Source organism: Pelobates fuscus, chromosome 1 (assembly GCF_036172605.1).
Source record: "Pelobates fuscus isolate aPelFus1 chromosome 1, aPelFus1.pri, whole genome shotgun sequence".
Classification (NCBI taxonomy): Eukaryota; Metazoa; Chordata; class Amphibia; order Anura; family Pelobatidae; genus Pelobates; species Pelobates fuscus.
In genome coordinates this window covers 37,914,828-37,930,307 of record NC_086317.1, presented here as the reverse complement: position 1 = coordinate 37,930,307, position 15,480 = coordinate 37,914,828, and the positions used below count along the sequence as shown (strand labels likewise).

The following is a 15,480-nucleotide window of genomic DNA, read 5'->3' as shown; positions in this document are numbered from 1 at the left end:
GTTGTGTTTGTTACACTGGAAGATATGTAGAGCATAAAAGGCATTTTGAAAAGTTAGCCACGAGGATTATCCACACAGGAAATAAAGTCAAATCTGCTCTGTATAACACAGTAGTCGTATTTGGCACTGATAATTACCCACACATTAGCCAAAGACACCGGTTGTGTGCACACAAGTGTTATAGGTCTATTTTAACCACTGCCGTCATGCAGCGCATGGTTTTAACCAAGAGCATTTTCACACTTTTTATTCAACCATTTTCCACCAACTTTTGTCAATGTTATTTTTAAACACACAGAATTTCACAGAAACGCATCTCTACCTTTAGTATATGACAGGGTCCTTCAGCCATATACCAACACATTGGGGTCAGGCAGTGTTTGAAAACAGTCTCTATAGTTTTCTCTGCCTGCACAGAAGCAGGGCAAACCACAGAGACAAACTGTTCGTTTTCAAATACGGTCTGACCCAAGGTGCACATCTAATATAGTATTTTACCAGGAAAAGTACATTCAGATTACTCTGGTTTCCATGTACGTCCTGGAGATGTTACTTTTGCCCAACAACCAACAGATGCTTTGTCTTGTCTGAAATTGATAATGACGTGATTAGCTAAATCTTTAATATTCTTTTGCAAGAAAAATCTGCCTCATGAAAAAGGATAACAGGAGTTATGGGTGATTTTTGTTTTATCCAATGGTGTGAGTTCCAGAGAAGTTGCCCATTAATAACCACTAAGCAGGTTGTAATCTTTGTAATTGTACACTGTGTGGGGGCAAAGGCATTTACTTCCAGATACTAGTCTTACATGTGCAGGTAGTCTCCATAGTTTAATGTTGAGGACAGTCACAGACACTTCTGCCTACAGTAGACCGATTACATATAAAATTAATATCTGCATTGCAACTGCAGCTGACTGACAATTGAGATGAGTGCTGATGCAATCAGTGCCCTCCTGCAACCTGATAAGGTGAACCTGAGCACAGAAGCTGCCCCTGTAACATTGCAAATAAAAAACAGTCAGGGTCATTCACCAAGTGAGAACGTAAGACCAGAATAGCCAAACTAAAAACAGCATTGACAGAGATTTTTCTAATTTAGCCTAAATTATGAAACCCACTTGAAGTCCAAATCAATTCTCACTTTAGTGAATAATCCAGAGTAAGTCCGCGAGTCTACCCTCAGGCACCATTTTATACTTATGTTAAATTACGGTGTATATTTTTAGAATTCTTGTAAAGGACATCTAAATTAAGTAGTCTGGGTACAGTGGCCCAGTGGCCCTGTACTTTACATTGCAGGGTTAAACACACATCTAGTGACAGTCTCCAAGATAATGACAAGAAGGTCTTCCTCTACAACGACCAAGTAAAACAGTCAGGTGACCAAATGATCAAATCATTGAATTCAATGCTTTTCCATGAGAAATATTTAGATGTGCAGTCCCCAATTCTCCTTGCATCATCCAATTGAAAGGAAAGCTGCGCAGTAAGCAGTGCACAGGGAGTCTCATCACTGGAGTAAAGGTAAGTTAAAGGTACACTATAGTCACCAGAACAACTACAGCTTATTGAATTTTTTCTGTTGAGTAGAATAATTACCTTCAGGCTTTTTGCTGTAAACACTGTCTTTTCAGAGAAAATGCAGTGTTTACATTACAGCCTAGTGATAACTTCACTGGCCACTCCTCAGATGGCTGTTAAAGATCCTTCCTAGGTCATTGCTGCCTAAAATGCATCCAAACATTCAGTATCTCCTTCCTCTGCATGCAGACACTGAACTTTCCTCATAGAGATTCATTGATTCAATTCATCTCTATGAGGAGATGCTGATTGGCCAGGGCTGTGTTTGAATCATGCTGGCTCCGCCCCTGATCTGCCTCTTTGTCAGTCTCAGCCAATCCTATGGGGAAGCATTGTGATTGGATCAGGCCACCACTTCTGATGTCAGCAGACTGCTTTTTTTTCCTGAGGCAAACAGCATGCAGAGTTACAGCTTCTGGCTTGAATACAGTAAGATTTTGCTATATTTATGGAGGCATGAGGGGCCCCGGGGGGCTAGATGGTGGTGTTAACACTATAGGGTCAGGAATACAGGTTTGTGTTCCTGACCCTATAGTGATCCTTTAAACTATATTTCTATTGCAATTGGGACGGGGGCGCCACATAACTACGGACTAAGACAGGGCTCGACAAATCCTAGGTGCCACGTCTAAGAATTTTGCCCAGGTGTCTGGGTATTTGTCAGCCTGTTGAACACTGCTTGCACCGTTGCCTGTCAATGCACTTGACCTAATGTGCAGTGGCGGAACTATATGGGTTGCTGAGGTCGCAAATGCGTCAAGGCCCTTAAATGTTCTGTCTGTCATGTGGGTCCCAAGGGTTGGCCATATTACAGCACCAACAAGACAAGCAATTGAGGCAGCGGCGAGGGAGCAATAATCTTCATGTTCTTCTTGCTCTGCTCCATTGCGCACCACGCTGTGCCCCCCACATCACTAAAAGGCAAGCGATGGAACAGAACTAGAAGAGCTTGAAGATTACAGGATCAAAGCAGCTCCAATTGAGTAAGGATCCATCCAGCTCTCCCAAAGGTAGGAAGGATGAGTGGACGTAAATTAAAATAAAACAATTTGTGAGTGTGTGAGTGACTTCTGTGTGTTTGTATTGACAACTAGTTTTTTCTTTAAAGAGACACATTAGGCACCCAGACCACTTCAGTTAATTGAAGTGGTCTGGGTGCTGTGACCTGTTCGCTCTTAGTGCAGCAATGTAAAACATTGCAGTTCCAGAGAAGCCCGCCCACTGTGGCTGTCTAAGACAGCTACTAGAGGGCTTCCGGAATCCAAACGGACTTTTGGTCCTTTATCTGAAGCTGGACATCCTCATGGACCTCCAGTGTCAGTTGTCCACATAAAAAGGCGTTGCATAATGCTTTCCTATGCGGAGGTCTAATGCGCGCGCAGCTATTGCCGCGCATGCGCTTTAGGTCTCTCCCACCGGCTTAAGTTGGCAGGGGAGGAGCGTGGGCGGAGCCTGACCAAGCGCCGAGGGACATCGGCGCTGGATTCAGGTAAGTGGCTGATGGGGTTTTAACCCCTTGAGCCCCGCAGGAGGGGATGGCCTATTGCACTTATAGTGCCAGAAAAAGAGCTTTGTTTTCCTAGCACTATTGGATCCCATTAACTGTACAAAATGTATCTGTAAAGATATCTTATATTGCCCATATAATAGTCCTCATAACACCATAAGAGTTTTGAATTGCTCTGTTATTTTATGATGATACAATGTTTCCTTAATGAGCACATTGCCATGCAACAGTAACTTACACAGAACTATCAAATGGAGCCTCAGGGCAGACTCACAGAGGCACATGATTCTATACAAGAAGCTACTTTCAAGAGGAAATATTGCTTCTCAGGTTTTTCATATTAAGGTTTATCTGCACATCTATCCTGTAACTGATGGTCTGCATCTTGGCTCCCTGTCAATCAGTTATAAATGTTGCTTTTCTGCCAATGAACCGGTTAGTTAAAAAATTATAATGTGAACAATGTGGGAGTTTTAAAGGTCTAGTCACTAAAGTGAGAATTGCCAGAAATGTAAAGGTACACTAGTCACCAAAACAACTTTAGCTTAATGAAGCTGTTATGATGTATAGATCATGTCCTGCAGTCTCACTGCTCAATTCTCTGCAATTTAAGAGATAAGTCACTTTGTTTATCCAACTCTAGTTGCACCGCCTTGTATGTAACTGACACGTGCTTCCAAAACACTTCCTGTAAAGAGAGATTTAATATAAAAACTTCCTTTATTGCAGCGTCATTTAAATTTTATTTCATCTCCTGCTCAGACAGTGGCCTGCTAGAGCATGCAGAAGCCTTCCATACGTGTTTAAAGGACCACTATGGGCACCCAGACAACTTCCGCTCAATGAAGTTGTCTGAGTGCTAGGTCCCCCTAGTTTTAACCCTGCAGCTGAAAACATAGCCGTTTACATTAAAGGGACACTATAGTCACCAGTGCAACTACATGTATTCCTGACCCTAGGGGCAAAGAATTGAGAAGTGAAATCATGATCTATATACCGTAACTGCTTCATTAAGCTAGAGTTCTTTTGTGACTATAGTGTCCCTTTATGTGTGCATACTATGGAAAATGTTTGCAGAGATCAGATATATACCAAAAACTATTTGGGGGGGGGGGGGGAAATACACTGCCATAATCCTGGTTATAGCAATACTGCAGTGTGGACTAAAGGGACACTAATAGGATTGAAAATACATAAACACACGGCTCTGTCACACAAGCAATGTAAATTATATCTTTATGAAATGCTCAACATGGAGAAAGAAAATGGGGTGACAGTGACACTTTTAAGATGTGTTCAAAAGTCCCTGGAGGCTCTCTGCCTGACAGCCACTAGGGTCACAAGGATTACAACAAACAAAACCACACCTTTTTTTTTACAGCAATGCTGCAGGTTTAGCATATATGCACCAAAATCACTTGACTTAGATGCAGCGGTTTTCCTGACACTATAGTGCCATGAGGGTGCCCCCACTATGTGCTGCGCGCGCATTCAAAGTGTCCATAGGAAATAATTTCTCAATGCTTTCCTATGGACGCTCTGCACGATGGAGGCATAATATGCCTCCAGCGTCGCAGATGCGCCTCTAGTGGCTGTCCGAAAGACATCCACTAGAGGCTGGCTTAACCCCAATTGTAAACATAGTTTCTCTGAAACAACTATATTTGCATCAGAAGGGTTAAAACCTGAGGGACCGGGGGCGGGGCCTGACTGTGATGGCGGCTGGACGCATTATCAGAGAGCTCCGGGCAAATCATTGAAATTAAGCGACTTACCTGTACTACTGGGGCTCTCTCCGAAATAGAAAGCGAGGTTTTGAACGCCAGGTGTAAGGCGACCGGCTCTGCCCGATCGGTGGCAGCCGTCCAGCATCAAACCCTCAACGGGTCGGAGTTAGGCCTAGCAAGCAGCGCGGAGGGGAGAGGCGGCCGCTCTCTCAACCAAGCTCAGGCAGACCTCTGTACAACCCTTGATGGCACCCTGCAACCCCCCCCTTTGGACCGGCGGGGGTGATCCCGGTCCCCACCCTGGAGGCTCACTCCCTCCACCAGGACTAAGCGACCCGGCCTCAACCAGCATTGACAACCCACATGGCATAACCAATATGGCGGACGCGGCGGTCCTCACGCCTGATTATGGCGATGTGATGCCCAGAACGATGGCCTTCCTGGACAACCCAATTGCCGACTTCTGGGGAGCGCTGTCCCTCCGAAACCCAGTACCCGCCCAACAAATCTTACAAGAGCACCCATCCAAACCTGATCCCTGGCAGCCTCGAAATAAGCGGAACACAGAGAAAACACAAGCAGGGCGAAAAAAAACGGGTCGGCGGAGCACAAAGGGCGGGAAGCACAGGCCTACATCGGACAGTGATGCCTATGGAGCCATCAGCCGGAAAGCCAAGCAAGCCGAAGCAGGGAGAGGAAAGCAGGGGACACAGAAGAAGACACTAAACATTATGGACACTCCACCGACCTTTTCTGGGTCACTACACCTCAGGACTCATCCCAACACATGCAATCACTTATGGACTAAACTCCATATCAGAGGCCGGTCCCTCCACTTAGCGATATGTACACTGGCGGCATGGATACGACCAACGACCCGGCGTCAATTAGGCAGATACTTACCTCCAGCCACCGGAGCGGTCTCGGGTCAGAAACGGAATCGGGGACCGAAGCGGCGAGAGCGGACGACATATCCCTCCGACGCTAGCAGTCAGTCCCACGGCTATCAGACCGAGACAATCGAACCCGCCCGACACACTCCCCACTCAGAGGAACCTGAACCTTCCGACCACCAAAGCACAACCCCGCATATGAAGACCCACACAGCAATTCGGAAAACGGCACAGCTTCACACCAGCAAGCCTGCCCGGTTCCAATGCCTCCCGCAACACCCCGTCGAGACCGACTGGCCACATATTGCCAAGCGGATTCTTGCTGCCGGGCGGCGGGCCTCAAGGACTGGCGTGGGTTGAGGGCCTAAGGCGGACTGGCTGCATGTGTCCCATACCTACCTTACATTTCGCCGGGACGCCTGTTGCTCCTACCTACAAGGTTGTCGTGAGTACCACTGGACTGCCGATGACTCTGTTTCTTTTTGTTTTGCAAATTACCTAAATCATTAACTGAGGTGCTCCTCACCCGACTACTCATGTACCAGCCTTACTCACCTCAGCCTTAGCAGAGTGAAGCAGGTACCAGTGGACTGTTGAACTCCTCCTGTTGTACTTTTCCTGGTTTGCTTAATTCACTTGCATTTTAAGATATCAATGCCAAATATGGCAATGTAGCCAGTAAGCCTAGCATATATTGTTTTGTTTATATACACCCAATGCTAGCCCATTAATATAATGGGGTTCTCAACAGCATGTTTCCCTTTGAGGTATCACATAGGCATTGTGTTAAGCCAACGTTGTTCATCTATGTATTGAACCCTGTCTCACTATTATTCATTTTGCAGGCTACCTTCATGCACTCCTCCGGTGGAAACCACAGCAGACACATTAGTCTAATATCCCCAAGCACTAGTTAAACCTATCCTGTATTCATCTGCTTACCATTGTAAATATGTGGCCATCTCTCTTTAGTGTCAGCCTGCTCCACACTCAACTTATTCTATGCCTTGACTTTCAAAAAACAAAAAATGTGCACTGTTTTTGATGCCATACCAATGTTCTAAGATGTTTACGTATTGGTCTGCACCAGCTGTTGTGGCTGTGCAAACGTTTGTTCCCACTATGCACGAATAAAATAAAGAATTAAAAAAAAAAAAAAAAAAAAAACCTGAGGGACCTGGCACCGAGACCAGTTCATTGAGCTGAAGTGGTCTGGGTGACTATAGTGTCCCTTTAAAAACCCTGCTCATTGATCAAAACTGCAAGGCAGGATTTAAAATCTATATTATGTATACAACTAAATATTCCAGTTGACATGGTTGTATATTACATAAGTTTACACTCAAGAGTTTGACTCCTGTCAGACATTATCAAGCATTAGAAAGTTTTAGCAAAGATTTAAAAAGAAAAATATAAAGTTGTATTAAACACTTTTCCACATAGCAAATAAAGATATTCAATACTATAGCTACTAGAAATACTGGGCACAAGAACAGATGCTGACAAATCTTTGTAAAGACTAATTGACGTTAAAAAAAAAAAAAAAAAGTGTACTTGAGGCATTTCTACATAAAACAGGAAGAGGAGTCAGTCAGGAAATATCCTTGCAGAAGGTGACTCTTCGGCACATGCGCTGTCTCATTGCAAAATGGATGGTGCCTGATGAAATCAGACATAAGTGCTCCATGAGCAATCTCCAATAGTTTTATCTGTAAAGCACATTTGATTGCCAACATAATTTCTACAGTACTGTAAGCAGTTAACAAAACGGTAATCAGTGCAGACTTTATGTGGTATTTTATAACAAAGCAAACAAAATAATCTAACAGATAAATTTAATGAAATGTCAAAGGTGGGCAAGTGATCAGCCAACTGTTTTTCAGTACTTTAAAATATCTGACAGGCATAGCAAGCTATAGCGAACGGATTTGTACCAGTCTAAGCCTGACTTATTAAAAAGGATTCATTCACAGCAAACAAACTGCAACATTTGTTTGCCCTCACGTTGGTGCCCAGAAGTGGAGATAGTAAACTAATTTGCAAAGAAGAAACAAATACATACAACAATCTAAACATTACATATTGAAAGCTTTACAGATTTTGATAAAGGAGTTTCTACTACGGCATTATAAAAAATATGGGGCAGTATATGTGACAAACTATAGTATTCATGGTGTTTAAGAGTGCCCGTTTAGATCCCCACGTTGCATTTAAAAATATATAGGAAATGTTGCACTGGAATAAAAAAAAAAGTAGATAAATTCCATACTGCGTCAATATCAGTGCTTGTGTGTACCCAGCTGTAATGGTAGTAACTTTAACCTTCTGTCAGCTTTGAGTGGTACTGTCCAAAGTAATGTGAGAATACAGAACCTTCTTTTGAAAGATTCCTGAAGACTAAGCTTATTCACTAAGCATTTTCTCATGATTTAGACGCAAACTACTTTAGTGTGAAAATGGGTTTCATTCATACAGTTTTTTTCAATTCACTTGTCAGACTAAACCTGTAGTGTGTATTCACTGCGCATTATGAAGCTAACTGCCTATAACTGACAGCAAGTACTGCATATCATTTGATGCCCCCTATGCTGAAATTTTATTAAACATATTGTCATGCCAAAAAGCATGTGTTGGTGTTTGATGTCCCCCCCCCCCCCCCCCGCAGAGATCTGCCCACTGAGCAACAACTAGTTTAGGTATATTAATGAGGGTGCTGGACAATCCAGAGAGGTCAGTTATTCATTTTTCTTTTGTCAGTAACTTCTAGGAGACCTATACCATCTAAGACTCCCACAAGAATTCTATACGGGGTAAATATATGTAAGGAATTTCTTGTGTTTTCTCCTATTTTATTTTATGAACTGTTTTGCAATTTGTTATCTGTATGTCATTTATTTCTGTATTTTGTACTCAGCACTGTTAATCTTTTTTGTCAGATTAAATGTTTACTTAATCAGCTTGTGTCTCTGTTCTCTGAGCTTCACTCTCCAGAGGAAAGCTCAGGTAAACATGTTACCAAAAAGGGTTAATTATATGTGTTTGATCAGTAAAAGTAGAACTGTGATACTATAATTCTCCTGTGTGTGGGGTAACCTAAGACGCCCGGGTTTAAAAGTGTGTACTAAGAGGTTAGTGTAGAAGGGATTGCAGGGGTTAATTGACTGGTTGCTGGGACTAGCAACAGGTAACCAGGGGTCTGGTGTCATTAACCCTGTCACTTCCACACTCTCCCCACTGTCTCGGCTGGGCCTATAGCCCACGCTCGTGACACATATTCTAGATTTGTCTCGATTATGAAGTCTATACATAAAACTAAATTTCAACTGAACTGCAGGTGAGCACACTTAGCTGTAATATTTCAGATGTTAGTCAAATGTAACTCACTCAGCTATTTAGAGACAGCTTAACTGGACCAGACAATAAAAATTGCACCCTTTGAGTGTGAGAAGGAGTGAAGAGCAACAAGCATTGGGAGAAATGTGGGAGGGGGTCATGTGTCCTCTGCAGCAAAATACCATAGTTTACAAAGCAATTCCACTCATCACAGGTGATGAATGGAAATGCTGTTTTGGGATAAATGGCCTAATATAACAAAGTTGTGTGTGAATATATATTCCTGGTTTACCCATAGACTTTCCCCATGGTGCCTGCAAAAAAAACCCAAGAGGAAAACAAGACGTTTGGACCTCATACTAAAATCTCCCTTTTGTTCACAGATACTGCAGTAGAATTGGTAGCCCCAATATGAACACTAACACCTATTTTAGCTTAAAGTAATGTTGCTAATGTAATGGCTAAAATAGGATTATTCAAACTGTAAACTTAAACAAAATTATTCACTAAAATAAGAATTGCTGGGAATTCAAAATTAATCAAACATTTAAGGGCAAACTAGATGAACTGTTTTTTAAGGCTATTTAGGCCATAAATGTGAAATTCCATTTCAATTACTGACAATTCTTAGTTTGAAAGAGATATTAGTACCAAAACAACTTTTGATCAATAAAAAAAGTTTTACTGTATAGCCCAGGGGTAGACCACCTTCGGCACTCCAGATGCCGTGGGCTACATTTCTCACGATGCTATTACATCCATAATGCTGGCAAAGCATCATGGGGGATGTAGTCCAAAATATTTGCAGTGCTAAACATTGCATATCTCTGGTATAGACCATGCCTCTGCTGTTTCACTCTTCAATTATCTGCCATTTATGAGTTAAATCACTTGTTTCTGTTCATGCAGTCATAGCCACACCTCCCCTAGCTGTGACAGACAGCATGCATGAAAGAAAAAAAAAAAAATCACACACTAATCACATACAAGAGGCTCATGTAGGGTCTCAAAGGCTTTTAACAGCGCAGGAGATGGGCATTCTAAATTAAACAGGCTATGCAATAAAAGGCGTTTAGACATTAGATCTCAATTTACAGGAAGTGTATAGAAAGGCTGTGGCAGTCACATGCAGGGATGTGCAACTAGGGTTGTATAAACAAAAAAATGACAACTCCTAAATAGCAGAGAATTGAGCCTGCAGTTCCATAATCTATACATCAAAACCGCATCATTAAGCTAAAGTTGTTTTGGTACCTATAGTGTGCCTTTAAACTGCTGATTCAATCGATGCATTTGCTAGCAAACCTGTAGGCAAATATATAGAAGATTTTGTATATTCTTTAAAAGCCGCACAAATTATGCAGGGTAGGGGTAGGGGGGGCGGTGTAGTGTCATGCCGGGGACAGCAGTGTCATGCCGGGGATAGTGGGGTTTGCAGTGTCATGCCGGGGATAGTGGGGTTTGCAGTGTCATGCCGGGGATAGGAAAAAAGGGGAGAAAAGGCTGCGCCAAGAGATACAATAAAATAAGTCCCAATAAAAATATAAAAAGGATATATATAAATATATATAAAAGTCAATATAAAAAGGAGGATAAATGTCTATGTTGCGCTGGTGTTCTCTCTTCTTATGATGCTTTGGATCCTCCCGTGATATGTAAAATATAAAAGGGAAAAGGACCAATGGTGCAGATTGTGGAGTACGTGGAAAATGAAGAATAAAGATGTAATAAACTCACATTTGTATGAGCTATAACCAGCTCAGGTGGAATGGGCGTTCTGCAGTATAATACCTGCTAGTAGGATATCAGGAAATTCTGATCCACTGGTGCTGTCCAATTCTCAGGAGAAGGGAGAAAAATATATAACAGATAGTGCTCTCTGAAGATAAGATGTGGTATATACAAAACAAAATAAATATACTCACAGTATACAGTGCAGATGACACTGCACTTGAGATATGGCGTGGGTGGTATAATCCCCACCTTAGGATATATAAAATGCCAGGAAAGGATAATATAAAATTGGAGTGATAAAAATATATATAATAAAAATATGAATGGCACAGAGATAAAGCCAAACGTAATTTATTATTAAAAGTATACAATAAAATCCATTAACGCGTTTCACCTCAAGGGTTTTATCAAAATGGAATAACGTTATATATATCCTAAGGTGGGGATTATACCACCCACGCCATATCTCAAGTGCAGTGTCATCTGCACTGTATACTGTGAGTATATTTATTTTGTTTTGTATATACCACATCTTATCTTCAGAGAGCACTATCTGTTATATATTTTTCTCCCTTCTCCTGAGAATTGGACAGCACCAGTGGATCAGAATTTCCTGATATCCTACTAGCAGGGATTATACTGCAGAACGCCCATTCCACCTGAGCTGGTTATAGCTCATACAAATGTGAGTTTATTACATCTTTATTCTTCATTTTCCACGTACTCCACAATCTGCATCATTGGTCCTTTTCCCTTTTATATTTTACATATCACGGGAGGATCCAAAGCATCATAAGAAGAGAGAACACCAGCGCAACATAGACATTTATCCTCCTTTTTATATTGACTTTTATATATATTTATATATATCCTTTTTATATTTTTATTGGGACTTATTTTATTGTATCTCTTGGCGCAGCCTTTTCTCCCCTTTTTTCCTGTACATCCTTATCCCAGAGGGTTAGAGGGTGACCCTCTGTAAGGTTGCTGCCTCCTTTGTATATTATTAGCGCTAACCTACTCTACACTTTTTCTTGTATCATGCCGGGGATAGTGGGGTTTGCAGTGTCATGCCGGGGATAGTGGGGTTTGCAGGGGGCAGTGTCATGCCGGGGATAGTGGGGTTTGCAGGGGGCAGTGTCATGCCGGGGATAGTGGGGTTTGCAGGGGGCAGTGTCATGCCGGGGATAGTGGGGTTTGCAGGGGGCAGTGTCATGCCGGGGATAGTGGGGTTTGCAGGGGGCAGTGTCATGCCGGGGATAGTGGGGTTTGCAGGGGGCAGTGTCATGCCGGGGATAGTGGGGTTTGCAGGGGGCAGTGTCATGCAGGGGATAGTGGGGATTGCAGGGGATAGTGGGGATTGCAGTGTCATGCTGGGGATTGCAGTGTCATGCTGGGGATTGCGGGGATTGCAGTGTCATGCTGGGGATTGCGGGGATTGCAGTGTCATGCTGGGGATTGCAGTGTCATGCTGGGGATTGCAGTGTCATGCTGGGGATTGCAGTGTCATGCTGGGGATTGCAGTGTCATGCTGGGGATTGCAGTGTCATGCTGGGGATTGCAGTGTCATGCTGGGGATTGCAGTGTCATGCTGGGGATTGCAGTGTCATGCTGGGGATTGCAGTGTCATGCTGGGGATTGCAGTGTCATGCTGGGGATTGCAGTGTCATGCTGGGGATTGCAGTGTCATGCTGGGGATTGCGGGGATTGCAGTGTCATGCTGGGGATTGCGGGGATTGCAGTGTCATGCTGGGGATTGCGGGGATTGCAGTGTCATGCTGGGGATTGCGGGGATTGCAGTGTCATGCTGGGGATTGCGGGGATTGCAGTGTCATGCTGGGGATTGCGGGGATTGCAGTGTCATGCTGGGGATTGCGGGGATTGCAGTGTCATGCTGGGGATTGCGGGGATTGCAGTGTCATGCTGGGGATTGCGGGGATTGCAGTGTCATGCTGGGGATTGCGGGGATTGCAGTGTCATGCTGGGGATTGCGGGGATTGCAGTGTCATGCTGGGGATTGCGGGGATTGCAGTGTCATGCTGGGGGTAGTGGGGATTGCAGTGTCATGCTGGGGGTAGTGGGGATTGCAGTGTCATGCTGAGGGTAGTGGGGATTGCAGTGTCATGCTGGGGGTAGTGGGGATTGCAGTGTCATGCTGGGGGTAGTGGGGATTGCAGTGTCATGCTGGGGATTGCAGTGTCATGCTGGGGATTGCAGTGTCATGCTGGGGATTGCAGTGTCATGCTGGGGATTGCAGTGTCATGCTGGGGATTGCAGTGTCATGCTGGGGATTGCAGTGTCATGCTGGGGATTGCGGGGATTGCAGTGTCATGCTGGGGATTGCAGTGTCATGCTGGGGATTGCAGTGTCATGCTGGGGATTGCAGTGTCATGCTGGGGATTGCAGTGTCATGCTGGGGATTGCAGTGTCATGCTGGGGATTGCAGTGTCATGCTGGGGATTGCGGGGATTGCAGTGTCATGCTGGGGATTGCAGTGTCATGCTGGGGATTGCAGTGTCATGCTGGGGATTGCAGTGTCATGCTGGGGATTGCAGTGTCATGCTGGGGATTGCAGTGTCATGCTGGGGATTGCAGTGTCATGCTGGGGATTGCAGTGTCATGCTGGGGATTGCAGTGTCATGCTGGGGATTGCAGTGTCATGCTGGGGATTGCAGTGTCATGCTGGGGATTGCAGTGTCATGCTGGGGATTGCAGTGTCATGCTGGGGATTGCAGTGTCATGCTGGGGATTGCAGTGTCATGCTGGGGATTGCAGTGTCATGCTGGGGATTGCAGTGTCATGCTGGGGATTGCAGTGTCATGCTGGGGATTGCAGTGTCATGCTGGGGATTGCAGTGTCATGCTGGGGATTGCAGTGTCATGCTGGGGATTGCGGGGATTGCAGTGTCATGCTGGGGATTGCGGGGATTGCAGGGATTGCAGTGTCATGCTGGGGATTGCGGGGATTGCAGTGTCATGCTGGGGATTGCAGTGTCATGCTGGGGATTGCGGGGATTGCAGTGTCATGCTGGGGGTAGTGGGGATTGCAGTGTCATGCTGGGGGTAGTGGGGATTGCAGTGTCATGCTGGGGGTAGTGGGGATTGCAGTGTCATGCTGGGGATAGTGGGGATTGCAGTGTCATGCTGAGGGTAGTGGGGATTGTAGTGGGGATTGCAGTGTCATGCTGAGGGTAGTGGGGATTGCAGTGTCATGCTGGGGGTAGTGGGGATTGCAGTGTCATGCTGGGGGTAGTGGGGATTGCAGTGTCATGCTGGGGGTAGTGGGGATTGCAGTGTCATGCTGGGGGTAGTGGGGATTGCAGTGTCATGCTGGGGGTAGTGGGGATTGCAGTGTCATGCTGGGGGTAGTGGGGATTGCAGTGTCATGCTGGGGGTAGTGGGGATTGCAGTGTCATGCTGGGGGTAGTGGGGATTGCAGTGTCATGCTGGGGGTAGTGGGGATTGCAGTGTCATGCTGGGGGTAGTGGGGATTGCAGTGTCATGCTGGGGGTAGTGGGGATTGCAGTGTCATGCTGGGGGTAGTGGGGATTGCAGTGTCATGCTGGGGGTAGTGGGGATTGCAGTGTCATGCTGGGGGTAGTGGGGATTGCAGTGTCATGCTGGGGGTAGTGGGGATTGCAGTGTCATGCTGGGGGTAGTGGGGATTGCAGTGTCATGCTGGGGGTAGTGGGGATTGCAGTGTCATGCTGGGGGTAGTGGGGATTGCAGTGTCATGCTGGGGGTAGTGGGGATTGCAGTGTCATGCTGGGGGTAGTGGGGATAGCAGTGTCATGCTGGGGGTAGTGGGGATAGCAGTGTCATGCTGGGGGTAGTGGGGATAGCAGTGTCATGCTGGGGATAGTGGGGATTGTAGTGTTAGGGCCTGTTGCTCAGACAGTTGGTGGCCAGGTCAAGCCACCCTCATGCCCTCAGACTGGGCCCCTCACCCCCCAATGCCCTCAGACTGGGCCCCTCACCCCCCAATGCCCTCAGACTGGGCCCCTCACCCCCCAGTGCCCTCAGACTGGGCCCCTCACCCCCCAATGCCCTCAGACTGGGCCCCTCACCTCCTGGTTGAAGGCGTTCACGGCGTCCATGTCGGAGTCCAGCGCTGGGCCCGGGTGTGGGAGGAGGAGCGGGCTGCACGGCGGGAGGGACGGAGCGGCGGATCCCTAGCGCTGCCCTGTGTGATCCAGCATGGCCCGCCGGTACACACCGAGTCCTGAGGGGAGCGAACGGCCGGGGCGGGGAGGAACGAGGCGGGAAAGAAACAAGGTAATGGTGGGCTGCTGGCCGGAACAAGATGGCGGAAGCCTGTCGCGCGCAGCACGTTGGGTACTGACTGAGCGTGCTCTCCCCGCCTGCCAGTGACGTCACCAACTTCCCGCTCTGGCACTGCCCTGAGCGAGCCGCGCGGCGGCCTGAGAGAAGGGGCGGGGCTTCATGCGGTGGCCTGAGAGAAGGGGCGGGGCCAACTGCTTCAGTCATACACAGAGCAGCGCATATACCATATTATTATTATTATTATTATTATTATTATTATTATTATTATTATTTATATAGCGCCATCAGATTCCGTAACGCTGTACAATGGCTATATAAATTAATAATAAAATTATGCAATATACCATATAAAATAATTATAATATAATATAGTATAATAATAATATACCATATAAAATAATAATAAAATTATGTAATATA

General features: G+C 45.5%; 1 protein-coding gene across 2 annotated transcripts in view; it reads right to left on the bottom strand.

Moving 5' to 3' along the window:
* Positions 1–15,107, bottom strand: part of SCAF4 (SR-related CTD associated factor 4) — an 84,018-nt gene extending 68,911 nt beyond the window's left edge. For both annotated transcript variants that reach the window (XM_063448024.1, XM_063448035.1), the window contains exon 1: positions 14,844–15,107. In XM_063448024.1, coding sequence (XP_063304094.1) covers positions 14,844–14,873 — 30 coding nt within the window. In that variant the 5' untranslated portion in view covers positions 14,874–15,107. The remainder of the gene's footprint in view (positions 1–14,843) is intronic.
* Positions 15,108–15,480: the final 373 nt, after the last annotated feature.